Here is a 15,827-nt window from a genome sequence, read left to right as displayed (position 1 = left end):
CAATTCCAAATTTAGGAATGCGTAATTCAGACATAACGTCCGTTTTATGAAATGACAAGATGTACTGTTGTTAATATCAGAATAGCATGACCGATACCTTATTTCAGTGTCCGTTTGAATGGATATTGTTGTTTTCTTGAGTAATGATATTGGAATGCATTTCTTTTGGTAGTGATGGGTACTTCTTCAAATGAGGTTGTTTACAAACATACGTTGTCCACCGATTTGATATTCAATTATTAATAGAGCTGGGAGAAAAATAATCATTGCCTACCGAGGGTGTGTGCCAAAGAAATCTCAACCCTCGGGGAAATTCATGAATGTCCAACCCTCGGCAAACCTCGGGTTGGGCATTCATGAATTCCCCCTCGGGTTTAGATTTCTTTGTCATACCCCAAGGCAGGGAAAAATTCTATTGATCATTATACCTTACTCATCAGATTGTGTATTGTGTATTCATGCAATTTTCAAAACCATACCAATTTATATATATATGTAAATTATTTATTGACAGACTTTCGGGAGACAAGCTTTGCTGTTGTAGATTGAATAAATATATCAAATAATTGCTTTTGTACCTATTCAATGTTTTGATAAAATTTTATCCTAATGAGAGTTGTCTCCCTTGAAAATTGTGGAACCTTATAAATTGTCTAATGTATTTTCACATTGTTTTTTTTTTATCCCCCACGAAACGCGTTTGCGGGGGATATATTTTATCCCCCGCAAAACGCGTTTGCGAGGGATATTAAATTGGGCTCCGTCCGTCCGTCCGTCCGTGCGTGCTTGTGTCCATCCGAGATTCTTTTCCGGGCTATAACTTGATAACCGTTCAACGCAGCTCCTTGAAACTTTCTGTATATATCAGACTAGTGCCTTAGTTGTGCCTTTTGCTATTGTGGACCTTCCATTTTCGGTATTTTTTCTGTCACCATGGAAACTTAGTCAAAAATACCAAATTACTGTTTCCTTTTGTTTCCGGGCTATATCTCAAAAACCGTTCAATGCAGCTCCTTGAAACCTAGACATCAATCTGATTAAAATCAGCTGTTACATGGCTATGTAGTGCATCATAGTAAACGTAGCTATGTAACATCCCATTTTTTTACCTTGAATGAATGTCCAAGAAATGAATATAAAAAAAATAAATTTGAACCAGGTTTGTCTGTTCGTTGTGTAGTTCATGGTCTGCGCGCGTTATCAGAAAATATGTCCCAGCACGAGGTCAAATCAAGGTAAAAAACAATGAAAAACAAAAAATGATTTATTTTTAAATGAATTGGAAATGAAAGATCATCATTCATTGAGACAAAATGTGGAGTTTTATGGTCATGCGATAAGGAATGGCGCAGAAATAGCACTTTGAAAAAACTTTGAAAAAATTCAAATTTCTCCAAAACATGCGCTTATTTTGCTTCTACTCGGATTGCTTTTCATTGACCTTGACTCTACCTACAGACATGATAATTAGCATATCTTTAACATTAAATGCTGGCTTCAAAAGGTATGCTAATCGTTGACCTTCGAAGTTCAAGGTCGTGGCCACAGATCAAAGTCAAATGACAGTTTAGAGAAGAGAAACTAGAGAATGCATAAGTATTAAAGGAGATTGCCACTTTAATATAATCCATTGTATTAATACACCGAAAATTACCGAAATAAAGGGCAATAACTCAAATATCCATTATATAGATGGAGATTACCTTGAGATAATGAATAACAAATTTTGTGTTTTTTTCCAATCTGTTTATTTAGGAAGCATGACACTGGTCATTTTTTTTTTTTTTTTTTTTTTACACAATTAACTTTCAAATAGGACTACCGTCTTCCATTTGTTTCTTATTCATTGTCTGCATTGATAAAACTTCAGTCTTCCTCCAACACTGGGCCCAATCCTTGTCAATGGACTATCGCCATCGATGGTGTTGTTCATTTGAAAGGACGCACCACCTGAACAGGCAGAGCCAAAATGGATTGGCACATCAAGGTCACAAGGTGAACCTACATGTGAGGTTTTGAGAAATACCAGTACTTCAAGAAATTGAGAGAGCATGAAAAAACAGGAACAGAGATTTGGTTTTGTGAAGAAAAACATGTCTCCCTTTAATTATTCGATTTTATTTAATTTCTGAAATAGCAAAGAGGTCAGCCTGGACAAGAATTTTTTTTTTTTGGAAAAAATCACTTATTTGATCTTTTTGTCAAGGTCACAATGACCTTACAGCAGTATATTGTGCAATCGATTCAGATGATGCAAGTATGCTGGTAGTTCTGCCATGATATATACAATTTAGAAGTAATTACCCAGACAAGAAATTGTTGAAAAAACTGGTTCAAATACAAAATACTTCCATACTTTCAAGGGGAGACATGTATGAGGATGTTAGCCAGCCCAAATAAACATACATTTATGTGTACCGTATTTATCTCCAATAAATCCCTTGCCCTAGCATTTAAGTTAAGTATCAAAATTTGGGCAGTACATATTTTCAGGTAAAAGCAATGATTCTGCAAAAATGATTTGGCGGGGGAATGGCTAATTTTCGGGTATGGGCTTATTTGCGGATAAATACGGAAAGCTGTTACCAGTTCTGCCACGGGGAGGCCTCCTCAACAGAACCACCTGAAACAGAAAAAGAAAAAGAAAAGAAAAAGTTGGTTCCCGTCAGTTCCCGTCTGGAATAGATATAATAGCTTTTATTAGACCAACCCCAGTAAATATCTAGAGTAATTCTATGTGTTATAATAATGGGTACAAAGTGACATACACTATGAAACAGTATTTACAGGTTTACTATGAACTGCTGCGAGCAATACACTTATCCATCCCTTCCTAGGAAACTTTTTATGTCCTCAAATTAGTATAAGAGAATGATGTTTCTTTACCATTCTTTTTGGTGTGGAAACTGATCCCAGTTGACACGGGAAGATGCCTGTATCCTATTTGGACATGCATGTACATGGGTACACATTTTTTATCTAAATTCTCTACTACAAAAACTTTTTATAAAAATATTTCAAAATTTTAAATGAAACAAATTTTGGCCCCTTCATGTGGGTGAGGGCTTTTTGACCTTGTGTTGATCGAATGATGTTGCGATACACACCTGGGTTTTAGTGGGGCATGGCATCCTGTCCTTATAGCCAGGATTCTTCAAACTTACGCAACCTTGACTCCAAATAGACTTCCTCGCATTAGGAAGATATCGGAAATCACAAGATGACTCATTCAAGTCTCAACTAGATCTGTTCATTCCTTCCCAAGTATTTAACCCAAGGCACAAACAATCACCCAATACAAGATTTACAAGCAATTACAGTCTGACACATGGTGGTCCATTGGATTACCAGGCCTGGACCACACAGACCTGGCGCCCCAATCATGACGCTGAATTGCTTAACTTGTACCAGATTCATGTCTGTACCAGGAGTCGAACATTGGGAAGGAAGTGACGGAACGAATTGAGAAATGAATGAACCACCTTGAGATTCCAAATATCCCCATTGCTAAGTCATCTATCCAGAGGTAGATCACGCTCGCTTTAAAACCCTGACCCGGTGAATGTCCTGACGTTGGACAATCCCCTGCAAATAGCATTTTTTACATTAACACCAAATCTTGAAAAACAAGACGCATGTGCTTGAGCTCTCAAGTTCTTATCTATTTCAGTTAATTTGACTAATTTTGACCCCACCTATCGGCCACTGGGGGTCAGCTAGAGCAATATGTGCATACCATCAAATTGAAACAGATAAATTATAGCTCAGTATCAATTTTTCCTGTGGCAAATCAACAAATGTTAAAAAAAAAAAAAGATTTCCCTACATAAACTTTAATATGACTGGGCAAAACTCAATTAGAAAAGGTCACACGAGACCATTTCAAATGACCTTAAAATCAAGTATACTAGCTGCTAGCTTCTAGGTTAATTGTGTCCTTTCTGTTTTCAGTTGTTTTTGTATACTTTATTTGTTTGTTCCTTTTCCCTTTCTCCTGTTTGTTCTTATGTTCTTATTCCACTGACATAATGCCTTTTGAACAAAGTTTAATTAATACAACGACCACATAATTTATTTGGGTGGAGTGAAAGTGTAACTGTTGATGTATTAAGTCTGAATGTTTTGTCTTTACTCATGTATTTTGTATATGTCATGTTTTGTAAACAAAATTTGAAAATAAGAAAAAATTCTAGCTGCAGTATACAGAATTTTACCTGGTATAGTCCCACACCCCATTTCCCACATTTTCTCTACATAGGCCCTTGTTCAGGATTAAGCCCATATACACAATGAAAAAACTATTTTTCCAGAGTGATTATTGTTCAGTTATTTTAATCTGGATGAGTAACCAACATTTTAAGCTTAAAGGGACATCACGGTAAACCAATTTTTTTTATTATATTTTGGATTTTTTTCATATTATTGGTAATATCTTTAAAAAATATAACCTTATGAAGAATAACCATTCGAATTTGATGATATATGTACATAAAAAACATCAATTATTAATTATAACAAGAGCTGTTGGAGAACAGCATAGCATCTCACAAATGTTTGTCAATAAATAATTAAAATATATTAATTACATTGATAATATTTATATTGTTTACTTGATCAGATTGTGTATTCATGCAATTTTCAAAACCATACCAATTTATATATATATATATATGTAAATTATTCATTGACAAACATTCAGGAGACAAGCTATGCTGTTGTAGATTGAATAACTATATTAAATAATTGCTTTTGGACTTATTTCTTCAGTTTTTTGATAATCATCCTAATGAGAGTTGTCTCCCTTGAAAAATGTGGCACCGTATATATTGTCTTATGTGAGCATTTTCACATTGTTTTTTTTTCAGTTTCACTCCAAGAAGGGTTATTGTAACCCAGATGGACCCTTTAACCAAATATCAGCACCATAGTACAATTATAAAGTGGTGTCTTAATAGCTTTCAACACTTGCACAAAAAAAAATTTAAAATCTGTTTTTTCCCCCAAAAAAATATTTCAGTTTAACTCCGGCAAGGGATAGTTTAACCCCCACAGGGACCCAAAAACAAAAACAGGGACCATATTACGAAGCTAAAAAGGTTATCACAATTCGTTGATCAACAGTCTGGATATGTAAATTTTGTGACATACACGATAAAACGCATGCATAAAACAAACTAAAACACCTGAAAACAAAAATGGCTTCCAACGTGAATCGACTGCGATTGAAAACGATAACAGCTTATGCAATAAAGAGAATAATGGCCAAATGGGTCAAAGACAATCCTAGAATTACACTAGTAGGCCATAACAAACTCGGTAATATTTATTCACACACGGTAATATGTATACAGTCTGTACCAGTACATCGCTACTGTCACTATACTATATGTACAGTGTTTACACATATTTACATAAATATATGCGCCGGAATATATGCAGAACGTGTTATTTAACATTTAAACCACTGAATAGTATTGTTATATCCAGAGACAGTTATATCCAACTAACCTAGATAGAATATATTCCCACTTGTAAGCTATCGTGTGTTTGTGTTCACAAATGAAAATGCCTTGATTTCAAAACAGTCATGTGATGATTTAAAAATATTTTCCGCGCTAAATTTAGAGGGGATTCCCAACTAAATCGAGTGGTCAATCTGGAAATAGGGATTGACTGAATATTGGGATAGCACAGAAACATAACTGGAAAGGAACAAAACACGTACATTCAATGAAAATAACATTTTTACCGTGATGTCCCTTTAAATACATCTCCTTAATATTGTGACCACAAGATGATTTGTTTTATTGTGGTGTTTTTCTTATTCAATACTCAATTTAAATTCTGAATATCAATATTTATGAAATATCACAAAAGATTAAAACATTTACTATCCATAATTAGGAGAAAATGTTCAATTTCAGTCCATTCATGATTTTGGCTTCCATTTTGACAGATTTGAAAATAAACGAGAGGTCCTTCTGGCTTGACGGCGGCGGGAAAACTGAAGTGCCCGTCTAAGTCCGTGCAATATATCACAAGGGCCTCACTTGCTGGTAGTATTTTCATTGGTGAAAATTATTTTTGCCAGGTGGGCACCTCGAGGGGAAATTCATATTATCAGCAGCGATATACCATTGCAATGAATGCATATCTTTGTCATCGTCGATTGGAAAACGCAATTATTAACTAATATTCTGATTACATAACAAAATCCTGCATACACTTTTTAACACGCCAAAGCCCTCTATATGACCGATTAACACAAGTCGTTATAGGTTCTCCACTATATAAAACGAAAGCCACATATGTAACCAATCAGCTGTAAGGACTGAGATTGGCAGCGAGACTTCAGAAAGAAAAAAAAACACACACACAAAAAAGACGTTTGATTGAGGATACCATGAAAATGTACTAAAATAATACTGATCTTATCTTGTAAAGTATTTTGCTATATACTCGTCAATTTTGTCATGGAAAGTTATAACAGGGTAGAAATAATTTCCAATATCGCTCCTTCGCTCCTTCGACCTAAACGCCAAGGAGCGAAGGAGCGAAAACACGATGGCGAAGGAGCGAAAACACGATGGCGAAGGAGCGAAGAAGCGAAGGAGCGAAAACACGATGGCGAAGGAGCGAAAACACGATGGCGAAGGAGCGAAAACACGATGGCGAACTTCGCTCCTTCGCCATCGTGTTTTCGCTTTCCATCGATCCTTCGCCATCGTGTTTTCGCTCCTTCGCTCCTTCGCGTTCGGACGTTCGGTGGAGAGTAATTGATTTATTTATTTTATTTGATATGATGTTTGCATAAGCTACCGTACTTTGAAGAGACGTTTAAAGAATCTTGGTCTCAAGAAACGGGGAAATTGGAGTTTAAATGAAATTGTCACCGCTATTAAGGTTAATATACACTTCATTTTACTTTCAGTTTAATATACTTAGTAGTTATCTTATTACTGTTTCCCATTTGGGAAAATACATTTACCACTGAAATTTTTGGAAAACAACTTTTTTTGTTCAGGGGAAACTACTGAAAGTCGACAGAAAATAGGGCTAAAACTCACTGAATTGAAACTGTTGATTAACCGATAAAACAACAATATTTAACTCAAATTTAGTGTTTGCGTAATTATTTCTTTTCTTATGTAAAACTCTAACAATTTGGTTGCCTGGTAAGGTATTTAAGGCTTCATTTATAAACACTACTAAATCTTCATGTCAAAAGGAGGAAATCGAAGGGAGTGGACAGGTTTTAGGATGCCGGAGCACGGCATAGCTGCTGGAAGGTACCTTACACTACATAATCAATAATTCATTATAGTTGGAGGGGATATATATATTTATATAGGTGGTGTTATTCTGAAATGATTGTTTTTAAACTTTCTGATGGCGTCACGTGACTATATCAGCGTTTCTAAATATAATATATGGTCTTTATTACTATACATGCAAGTATAGAGTAATGTTTTTAATTAAGGATCAAATCATACATGTAGATAGAAAAGTAAGATTTCTGAATGTTTGAAAGCTATATGTATTTCATTGTGGTGAATGATTACATTTTGTTCCTGTTCTTTGCACTATAATTCTCATTCAGAATCAAAGAGTCGAGCACAAAATTAATTTTGAAACTTAAAGTTGTGTACATTCAAATATACATGTATGCACATGAATTGGTAGTCCTTGTAGGTCAATTTTGTGCAACTTAATTCATTAAAATGATGTCGTATATCAATATATAGTGTACTAGAGACATTTTTTAATTTCCGAAACCACTGAACATAAATCAGGGAATGGAAAAAAACGGACACTTTTCGAAACTACGTATACCTCCATCGAATTCCGAACGCGAAGGAGCGAAGGAGCGAAAATACGATGGCGAAGGAGCGAAAACACGATGGTGAAAGAGCGATCGAACTTCGCTCCTTCGCCATCGTGTTTTCGCTCCTTCGCAATCGCATGTTCGCTCCTTCGCCATCGTGTTTTCGCTCCATCGCCATCGTGTTTTCGCTCCATCGCCATCGTGTTTTCGCTCCATCGCCATCGTGTTTTCGCTCCTTCGCGTTTAGGTCGAAGGAGCGAAGGAGCGATCGGGAGAAATTTGGCCCTAACGGAACACCATAAATACATACCGACTAAAGAACGATAACTCTCACGGTTACTCATAGTGCTCATAATGATTATACGTAGCAAAAATGGACATTACAGTTTTATACAAATTAAACCATTGTAAATTATAGTTTAATAATTTACTTTACATATTGTTATACATAACAATTCAATTACATGCTAATTTATAGAATTAACATACTTTCATGGCTATATACCATTTTAGAATACATATACATAACCACACTCCAGTCAAAGCCAATCAGACACTCACTCCACGGGTTTAGGTGGGAGCTTAGACAAGTTTTAATGGGCACAGGGACCAACCGGACGGAGGAGCTAAAACAATTACAAGAGACTAATGAAACAGCTGGATCACATGTACTTTAATTTTATAATAAAAAATAAAAGGTTGAATGCAAGCAGAATAAGTGGATGTATCCTTTTAAATGACACATTGATAAAATTATATTCCTGATTCAAATGCAGACTTATTATCACCAAAAATGATTCAAACTGATATAATTTTGTTATCCGTGCTGAAACGCATTAGTTCGTTGATTTATTTCACCGGCAGTTTTACATTTAAACCACCAGCATAAAAACTATGCCGTTTATCTTTTTCGGCATAGCCGTATAATTTTCTTTTTGCCCTGGATATGACGCAAAAGGTGGCGTTACTGGTCAAGATGAAGTATGTGATTGGTCAATGTAACGGTAAATGCAAAATGCAGATATGCAGTTAAAAACGAAACAAAGATAAAATTGAATGCAAGCTGTATAAGTGGAAGAATCTTTTCAAATGACACATTAATAAATTTATATTCATGATTCAAATGCAGTCGTATTATCACCAAAAAGGATTCAAACTGATATAATTTTGTTATCCGTACGCGTGCTGAAACGCATCAGTTCGTTAATTTATTCACCAGCAGTTTTACATTATAACCACCAGCATTAAAACTATGCCGTTTATCTTTTTCGGCATAGCCGTATAATTTTCTTTTGGCCCCGGATATGACGCGACAGGTGGCGTTACTGGTCAAGATGAAGTATGTGATTGGTCAATGTAGCGGTAGATGCAAAATTCAGATATGCAGTTAAAAACGAAACAAAGTTAAGATTGATTGTAAGCTGAGTAAGTGGATGTATCCTTTCAAATGACACACTGATAAAATTATATTCCTGATCCAAATGCAGTCTTATTATCACCAAAAATGATTCAAACTGATATAATTTTGTTATCCGTGCTGAAACGCATTAGTTCGTTGATTTATTTCACCGGCAGTTTTACATTATAACTACCAGCATTAAAACTATGCCGTTTATCTTTTTAAAGATATTTCTTGTTTAAAGATATTTCTTGTTTAAATATAAAACTAGACATGTCCCTGTGACCTAACCTCGTTTCTTTAATTAATTTCAGCAGAATGAATTAAATCATAACTGATTAAAATTGCCTGTTATTTATCATGTTTTAACTTAATAGTGAAAAAATCAAATCAAACGGCCTGATAAATAGTTGGACACAAGAAATCTACAATGACACATGTACGTCTACGCCACCTTTAATAAAGTTTGGGAAGACAACTTCTGTCCTGATTTCTGATTGGCTGGGGCTGAATGGGTGCATTTGATTACGGCTTACTTAATCCTTGTAAACACTCCCAGTATGTAAAGAATGTGGAGATATATCTTTATTCTGACAAAGTAATTTAATGATACATAAGAATAAATAATTGATATATATTTTTAAAAATAGTATAGAAGGTCTACATATTCATTCAAACTTTGAAATAGTGTCATAGCATATTTTTATAATTAGAGTGATCTCCCTTATTATGGTATAAAAGAAAACAGAACTCTTCAATCGTTCATTTGCTCAGCAACCAAACACGTGTGAGCATGGGTATGAAGGTGGAATGAACATTGTTTTGACAGGAAACGCTTAAAAATGAATAACATGGTGAGATCGTTCCCGAAACTAGCTGCAAATGTCTCCAATGACATTAGCAAGAAATACGAGGTAAGATTACCTGTAATTTAATTAAATCCAGGGGAACTTTTCGTGTGTCTTCATGTGGGCGCCAGGTACAACAGCGTTTGTTATGATTTTTATCAACAAGGCACCCTTCATAAGTTACTCACCGTGTAATCATCTAGCATTGTTTAAGTGATATCGTTCGTTGCAATTTTGTATTCTGAAGTTATTATTCTGTTTTTTTTAAAGAAGACTGATGCTCTTAATACTACATAGTACATACAGCAGCTTTAAAGTCCATAGAATGCTTACTTATTTACCACAGTGCCATTGATCTGCCGATCCATGTAACGAATTGAAATGTTCCCATACAACTAAATTGATGAATTGCATTTTTAAGTTCACACACACACACTACTTGTGAGGGCAGTTACAGGATTCTTTAAAGTAATAGAGATTACATTTATAATTACAATCACTTATGGCTATTTTTTTGAAAGAATAGCACACAGTTTAGTTTTCTCAGGCTCCATCACCTTATTCTGAGAGAGAGATGTCTTGTGTGCACTCAACACCATGTTTATATGACACATTGGAATTTTCCGACCCATTTCACGCTGCAAATGCAATGAAAATCAGAACTCTTATTTCTTACATGTTTAGAAGGCCATGCAGAGTTACAATGATCATTGATGCCATACAGAACATACTGAGGTGAAAAAGTAGATAACATGTCAGTATATAATTTCAAGTGCCAATATTCTGATGTAGGGAAAATCAATATAAATGAGGTCTATTATTCTAGCATCATATCCAGTGTTGTTCTGATTAATCAATTTAATCAATTATAATGATTGTCATACCTATGACAAATCATTCATGATTTTTTTTTGTGATCGATCATGGTCATCTTCAGCAATTCATAAATGAACAATATATCACTTATAAATTGAAATAAAAATTTATTAAAAATAATTTAAACCATAGCTAGCCCAGATGCCTTAAAAAATATATCCACAACATTTCCCCCAATTTCGATTAATGTTTTTTCAAATATTTCCCTTGCCATTCATTATCATTCAGTAATAATCGATCATCGATTGTTGCAGAGATGGTAAATGACCGATCATGAAATGTATAGTGATTCCCAACTCTAATCATTTGAACATTATCCCATCTGCTCATACTCCATGTGTTTCTTTAGGTATGGTGGAGAATCCAGGTGAGTGCACAAATCTTGTGTGGCTCTCCTCCATGATGTCACCCCCAGATGTCAAATAGTCTTCTAACATGTAGGCTTGCCTCATGACACAATTTGTACCTCAAAATTATCTTACAAATCTTTGATTGAAACTATGTGTTTCGCTTCGTTTTTTTTTTTTTTTTTTTTTTTTAATTTACTAAATCTTTTAATGCTGTTACCTGAAATCTTCCTTTTCCATTAGCAAAAATATTATTACCAAATCTTGGTCCTGCTTTCCTCTGGTGTTGCTAAATATTCAAATGACGAATATTTTTTAAAGTTGTTATTCTGTAGAGTTTCTGAATAAGGCCTGCTCTATTTGTCTGGTGGGTGATATGAGGGAGCAGAGATGTTCTTTTTACTAACACTGGTTGTAGTATATAGTGGTGTTTTCATTTGATTTTGTGTTTTACTGGTTACATCTGCTACCCCTATATCAGCTACTCATCTGTCAATGTTACCAAGCTTGATATATTACACCAAGCATACAGGTATATACATTTAACAGGATTTGTAAGGCCTGAATACAGTTATGATCTACCCTCTGTTTATCATCCTTCAGTTGCTGTCTTATTGCTTGAGCTCCACAATTTATGTTTTTTGGTCTTATTACACATAACACTAGCGTTGTCTTAATTTCTATTTTGTTAAAAGTTTTCCTAAAACTCCTGATCAAGTTGGTCAATACTCTAAAAATGAAATTTGAAGTTGATATTCCTTGTTGAAAATGTATCTCTATCGTCACCAGAACATTTTGTTTCTTAGGATTAAAATATTGATAAATACTTGATTCAATAAGACAATATTGTTAGATTTGTTATGCTGATCGAGGTGAAGAATTCTGATGATAAAAACCTTTTAAAAATAATGGTGTCTCTGAATCTCCCCCTACTCTTGTGTTTAAATCATCACATTAGTGTGCATGAACATGTCTGTCTTTTCTACTCATACCAAACCATCACTACATACTACTTGCATGTATAATCAAGTTACTGTTCTAGTCCTTCAAATTCACTCTTAAACTTCATATTCCAGATTCTAACATCACAAATGTTTCTCATAGCTGGATTGTTTGTATTAACTACTGGTATTATTATTACATGGCTTGAAGTTTTATAATCAGTCATACTCTTTAAACACCTAGTATCACTTTAATCTGAGGGAAATTGACAAACACTGTAACACACAACTTTGAATGATTAACAATCATCGACAGATAAAATATGGTTATCAGGTATATTGGTCTGTAAGGTACTTTGGCTCTCTCTATAAACATTTGATTGATCTTCTACAGCAGACACTTAAAATGACGGCAAGTAGGTGGTTATATAGAACTTTAGATGGGATCCTGTTGTAACTCCTACCTATTACCTATAGATACTTGTAACAAATTGTCAGAATAAGTTTTAAGTGTCTTAGATAATTGTGTACCGGTAAATGTATGTAATATCATTATATTATGTACATGTGTAGCGGGACTGGACTGGATCGATCATCGGTGACCAGGTAGCTCAATTGGTAGAGCATACGGCTGGTGTTCAGAGGTCCCGGGTTCGAACCCCTGTCTGGCCGCTACATTTTCTCCTCTCCTGTTACAAAATTGGCGCCCAACTAAAATACCCACGGTGGTGGTATAAGGGTCTCGTGTGTCTTCGAAGGCGAAGACTTGGAAAAAAGGAGGGAGGTGTGTAGCGGGACTGGACTGGATCGATCATCGGTGACCAGGTAGCTCAATTGGTAGAGCATACGGCTGGTGTTCGGAGGTCCCGGGTTCGAATCCTGGCCTGGCTGCTACATTTTCTCCTCCCTTGTTACACATGTATTTGATGACTCTTTTATCTTGTAAGGCAAGAGCATCTAACTTATGTCACTGAATTAAATCATACCATGCAAATTTATTTTCGATGCCAATAAGATCAAGGCTACATGTACAGATTCTTAACTTGTTCTCCACTTTGTATTTAGTATTGCTGTTGTTCACATATGTTGCGATTGTGTAAATAATATGTACCAATTGGCAATATGGCCCACAGTTAAGTTAATAAAGAAATTGAATGTGTGTGTGTTATAATGTTTTGATAATCTTGTATTATCCAATGACGAAAAATGTAGAAATGAAAAAAATACACTCAGATTTATTTCATGGCACTGGTAACCAGCAACATATTTATGAGACTTTACAATTACAGGGTCTAATTTATATCTGCTTAATACTCCTTCTTCATTAATGATGCTTTGCTTTTGAAATTGTCTCAGAGATTGGGCCATTTGTTTTCGATGCTTATATTAGTTACTTTGGACGTTTGTTCATATTTGCACGATAAGCTAACCTAAGCAGATGTACTAAAATAGTAATTGTTGTTGTTTTATTGACATAGATCTGGTGATAGTCAAAACACTATTTCCAGTTGTAATTATTTGTAACTTTATTATTTTGCCAGTTTGTTCAATAACTCTTTTGCAAAAATAATTAGTTTGTCTTTTATGGCTATTTATTTTGCATTCATAACATTTTTGTTGTCATAGCTATTTTGCATGTACTCTATAAACATATAACGACTACCAGAAAATTGTTATTACATGTCTATCAGTAGTACTACTAGTGTACATTTGCACTATTGCTTTCAGAACCATGTTCTACTGTGCATCAACCAGTATGTGTATTAGGCCAAATATAATTATAGTTGTGTTTCCCCTTTCTCGACCTATCCTAGTTTTTTCTGCCGACGCTAAAACATTTTATGATATTTTGAGTTGTAAATACTAAATCACAGATGATCTGTAAATAATTGCCAGTCAAAGTCACATCTTCTGGTCCAGATGTAGGCTGGCCACCAGACCCTAAGATTTTTTTTTAAGAATTGCCAAGCTAAATTCTAATACTAGATTATCTGCCCCTAGTTTGAAACTTAGGATCAGACATATCCTAGGGATCAAAATCATAAAGCTCAATTTTATTTATAATTTTAATATTCTAGAGACAGGGGGCCAGTCTAGTCCAGATGTTGATGGACACTTGCTTGTTTGTGGTACATTAAAGAGATTTGAAGATCACACTACCTGTTATAAATTACTACCCTGAGGTTTGGTGGTGAGGGGTGTCTGTACCACATGTGTCCATGGTATCTTAGACAAAACTGTATGGATGTGAACCGCCAGTCTTCAGGGATTCATTTGATATTGTCAATAGATTTTGTGAACACCACTCCATTACTAGTAAAACACACTTGATACAACTGTCAATGAATTGATTTGCTCACATATTTGTAGGCTTAAGTAATAGTAGCCTGAACATTGAATTTTATTTTATCAGAAGTGTTTTTCAGATGGAATTTAATGTAACAGTTATGAATAAAACAGAGATGTGAATCAAGGTATGAAAGAAGAAACCTACTAGGCCAAAACATGTCGACAGGATCATTTTCAAACCTGGACTCTGGAGTTGCTGCTCTTCTTTCATACCTTGATTTATCTACTTTTAAGAGCACTCTGCATACCATGTTGTATACTCCTGAGACCTAGAAGATGAACTTTTTCCTTAACCACATCGAATGGACTTTGGTTCTTTGGGGATTTCCCCACATTGATTTAAAGAGTTGTGAATGTTGATGCTATCTGCATATTCATTATTATATAGATTAAGATATTGATTACCTTCAAATAAAAAATAAATGTTTTGGCTGGGGAAAAAAAATGAAATAAAAATGAAATAAAAAAAATAAAAAAATTTCCTACCTAGCTACCTACCCTATTTTTTTCGGAGCCGAAATGGGAAACACAACTTTGATTTTATTTGGCCTTATATACATCTGAACGAATTGCAAGATATACATGTACTGTATTTATCGGAAAATAAATCCCTGCTCATAAATAAGCCCCTTCATTTTTTGCAGAATCATCTTTTTTGAAAATATGAAGCCAAAGTTGGTGGTCCACAATATAAATAAACCATGCCAACACTTCGATACCAAACTCTTATACCAGGGTTAGGGGGCTTTTTTGAGGATAAATATGGTACCAAACTTTTAAACTAGGGAAGGGGGGCTTATTTGAGGATATAAATAGTATAGTTGAACTGATTTGGATTAGCTGATATGTGCTGAAAGATTTTGACCAAGCCCTCAAAAAGCTCACATACACATAATGTACATGTACCTGAATGTACCGATAGGAAACTTGAACTGTAACCTCTAGTGATTTGTTACCTGGAAACTGCTAACTGTAACTTGTATGTAGGAATACATTGTACTTAAATAACAATACTAGCTATATCGTGCCTTGTAACAGGTGGAATTATTAAAATATCTCGGACAGTAGATGGAGAGGGCAACATCTCCAGTCTCCGGTAGCTGTGGAAGGCAACGACATGCAGTCTGGATTTAAGGTCAGACATGTCAAAGGCACACTGGCCTTTGTAGTGTGTCAGTTAACTATTTATGAGTGTGATCTTCTTTGAGATGTGTAAAGTTATGTATCATATATGTTGGTATA

At 34.9% G+C, this 15,827-nt stretch overlaps 1 protein-coding gene across 3 annotated transcripts in view; it reads left to right on the top strand.

Annotated features, from left to right (window-relative positions):
- The first annotated feature begins 10,003 nt into the window (after positions 1-10,003).
- Positions 10,004-15,827, top strand: part of LOC117321993 (folylpolyglutamate synthase, mitochondrial-like) — a 29,352-nt gene continuing 23,528 nt past the window's right edge. For 2 of the 3 annotated variants that reach the window (XM_033876673.1, XM_033876671.1), the window contains exons 1-2: positions 10,004-10,138; positions 11,298-11,315. In XM_033876673.1, the coding sequence (XP_033732564.1) occupies positions 10,067-10,138; positions 11,298-11,315 (90 nt within the window). In that variant the 5' untranslated portion in view covers positions 10,004-10,066. The remainder of the gene's footprint in view (positions 10,139-11,297; positions 11,316-15,827) is intronic. The other variant, XM_033876674.1, reaches the window with a different exon arrangement.

This window comes from Pecten maximus, chromosome 2, assembly GCF_902652985.1.
Source record: "Pecten maximus chromosome 2, xPecMax1.1, whole genome shotgun sequence".
Classification (NCBI taxonomy): domain Eukaryota; kingdom Metazoa; phylum Mollusca; class Bivalvia; order Pectinida; family Pectinidae; genus Pecten; species Pecten maximus.
Note: the sequence above shows the minus strand (reverse complement) of the source record. Positions and strands in the feature narration are given on the sequence as shown.